General features: G+C 43.4%; 1 protein-coding gene across 1 annotated transcript; it reads left to right on the forward strand.

Moving 5' to 3' along the window:
• The first annotated feature begins 293 nt into the window (after positions 1-293).
• LOC113766794 lies at positions 294-3,000 on the forward strand. The gene is made up of 4 exons (XM_027310948.1): positions 294-772; positions 853-1,317; positions 1,399-2,577; positions 2,916-3,000. Exons 1-4 carry the CDS (start codon positions 294-296, stop codon positions 2,998-3,000), a joined length of 2,208 nt encoding a protein of 735 aa, XP_027166749.1.
• Positions 3,001-3,227: the final 227 nt, after the last annotated feature.

The raw sequence follows: 3,227 nt of genomic DNA on the forward strand, positions 1-3,227 counted from the left end.
CTATTTACAAATTCATAATCATTTGTGAAAAAACCATCCCATTCGGGTATATCGGATTAAGTAAACTCTTCGGGAATAAGGTAAATCAAGTAAACCCATTGCACACCTAGAGTCCCTGCTCCAGTACTTGGAATTGGGTTTTGGTCATTTTAACTGGCAATTAGGTTTAATTTTATTATTGTACAGGCTTTGACATCCTATCAATTTTTGGCGCCGTTGCCAGGGACTGGTGTCAGTTATTTGCCTCTTTTTAAATTCATTTTTGTTCTAATTTTCTGGTGCTTTTCAAATGTATGCCTCGTTCTTCTCGTACAGGTGAATTAATTTTTGACCCCGAGATAGAGAAGACTGCGCGTAGAACAAGAAAAAAGACCAGACAGCTCAGAGAGGAGCATTCGAGTGCTACATCTCTGAGACCTGAGTCAGAAGTTGAACCAACAGATTCGTTTGGTGACACTTCGAGTGACTCTGACCAGAAGGAAGGCACCATGGCTAATGCACGAACATTAAGAGAGTTGGCTGCTCCTGATTTAAATCAGCAGCCTTTATTCATTACCTTCCCCACCTTAAATGATAACACCCCATTTGAATTAAAATCTAGTCTAATACATCTCCTACCATCTTTTCATGGTTTACCAGGTGAGGAGCCTTATAAGCATTTGCAAGAGTTTGATGTCGTGTGTAACAGTATGAAACCCCCGGGCATTACAGAAGAGCAAATAAAAATGAGGGCATTTCCCTTTTCTTTGAAGGATTCTGCAAAGGACTGGCTGTACTACCTGCCACCGGATAGCATCATCACGTGGGATCAATTAAAAAAAAATTTTTAGATAAATATTTTTCTGCATCCAGGGTTGCAAGCCTAAGAAAAGAAATTTGCGGGATCAAGCAACACCCAGGCGAGTCCCTCTATGAGTATTGGGAGCGCTTCAAAAAGTTGTGCATCAAGTGCCCACAGCACCAGATAAGTGAGCAGTTGCTCATACAATATTTTTATGAGGGGCTAATTTTTAGAGACAGGAGTATAATCGATGCCGCGAGTGGATGGGTACTAGTGAATAAGACCCCTCGAGCTGCGTGGGAGTTAATTGAAGGAATGACTGAGAATTCGCAGCAATTTGGTACGAGGGAGGATGTCCCAACGCGTAGGGTGAATGAGATAAAAACATCTTCCATCCAGCAGCAAATTTCTGAATTGACATCCTTCGTACGACAATTAGCTGTAGGAAGTGCCTCCCAGGCCAAGGTGTATGGGATTTGCACTGGTATGGGTCACTCTATGGACATGTGTCCCATGATGCAAGAGGAGGGTGCAGAGCAAGTGAACATGGCAGGTCATGCGCCCGCGCCAAGAAGGCCCTATGACCCCTATTCAAGTACTTACAACCCTGGTTGAAGGGACCACCCTAACCTCAATTATGGAGGGAACAGGCAGACTAACTTCGTGCCAAATAGACAACAAGGGTACCAGCAGCAGTACCAACCCCGACCACCTCTGTCACCGAGCTCTAGTCCATCTTTGGAGGAGATGATGAAACAACTGATAGCAACCATCTCGCAAAATCAGCAAAGGACGGATTCCGAAATGCAGGACATAAGAAATCAGATGAGTCAAATGGCCACAAAAATCAACCGTTTGGAGTCCCAAGTAAATGGAAGATTGCCATCCCAACCTGAACTAAACCTGAAGAACGTAAGTGCAATGACTTTAAGGAGCGGGAAGGAAATTCAAGGGCCCGAACTCGTGACTCCAAAGGATAAGGACGAAGAGAAGATTGACAAAGAACTTCAGGCAGAGAATACAAGCACCAAAAATCCAGTGGTACTCCCTGACCCGATTATAGACGTTAAAACTGATCCCCCTCCATTTCCTTGCAGGTTGGAGAAACCGAAGAAGCAGGACAAAGAGAAAGAGATCCTAGAGGTGTTCCGTAAGGTAGAGATCAATATCCCCTTATTAGCTGCCATCAAACAAGTGCCGAAGTATGCAAAATTTTTGAGGGACCTATGTGTCAACCGAAAGCGGCTGAGGGGAGACGAAAAGATCATTGTTGGGGAGAATGTGTCAGCAGTTCTCCAAAGAAAGCTTCCACCAAAGTGCGGGGATCCAGGTAGGTTTACTGTCCCATGTAAGATAGGTAATACTCTGATTAGGAATACCCTACTGGACTTAGGAGCATCGATCAACGTAATGCCTAAATCTATGTATGCTTCTCTGAATCTCGGTCCATTAAAAGAAATCGAAATAATAATTCAATTAGCTGACCGAACAAATGCATACCCTGATGGGTTGATAGAGGATGTGCTGGTTAAAGTTAATGAATTGATATTCCCGGCTGACTTTTATGTACTTGACATGGATGATGATCATTCGCCTGACCCCTCACTTTTGCTACTAGGTAGACCCTTTTTGTGCACAGCACAGACAAAAATTGACGTTAATAAGGGTACATTGTCAATGGAATTTGATGGAGAACTAGTCCACTTTAATAGTTTTGATACAATGGAACATTCTGTTAACTCTCACCCTGTGTTTGCTATTCATGCTATTAATCCCTCTGTGCAAGAATTTTCTGAGTTTGCTTGTAGGGATAAATTCAAATTTACTGAGAACAAGTATAAGGGAATGAAAACACTGTATGAGGTGAAAAGGAGTAGAAAATTAAGAAAGAAGGCTGCACTCAAAGGCTATTTGGATCCTGGAGGAGAGCCACCGATTTCCAGGAAAATTGAGTTACACCCAGATGGAAAAGTGGTGTTCAATGTCTAGCCAAAGACGTTAAAAAAAGGCGCTCATTAGGAGGCAACCCATTTACTGCTTTTGATTGTTTGTTTGATTTCGTGTGATAGTTTAAATATGTTTTCCTTGAATTTGAATGATTTCGGGTTTCAATTTTCGTTTTGATGATTTGTAGGTGTTCTTCTATCATGACGCGCCCGCGTCATGATGTATATAGAGCTCATGATCAGAATCGTCAGAGTGGGTTCTTGCCCTCATGATTCGCCCGCGTTATGACGTATAGAGAGCTCATGATCAGAATCGTCAGAAGGGGTTCCTGCCCTCATGACGTACCCGCGTCATGACGTATGGAGAGCTCATGATCAGAATCATCAGAAGGGGTTCTTACCCTCATGACGCGCCCGCGTCAAGTCACCCGGAGAGCTCCTCATTCCGTGCCTTCATCACATGTCCACGTCGCGTTCGCGGGAAAGGCAAGCATTCAAAA

Source organism: Coffea eugenioides, chromosome 1, assembly GCF_003713205.1.
Source record: "Coffea eugenioides isolate CCC68of chromosome 1, Ceug_1.0, whole genome shotgun sequence".
NCBI lineage: Eukaryota > Viridiplantae > Streptophyta > Magnoliopsida > Gentianales > Rubiaceae > Coffea > Coffea eugenioides.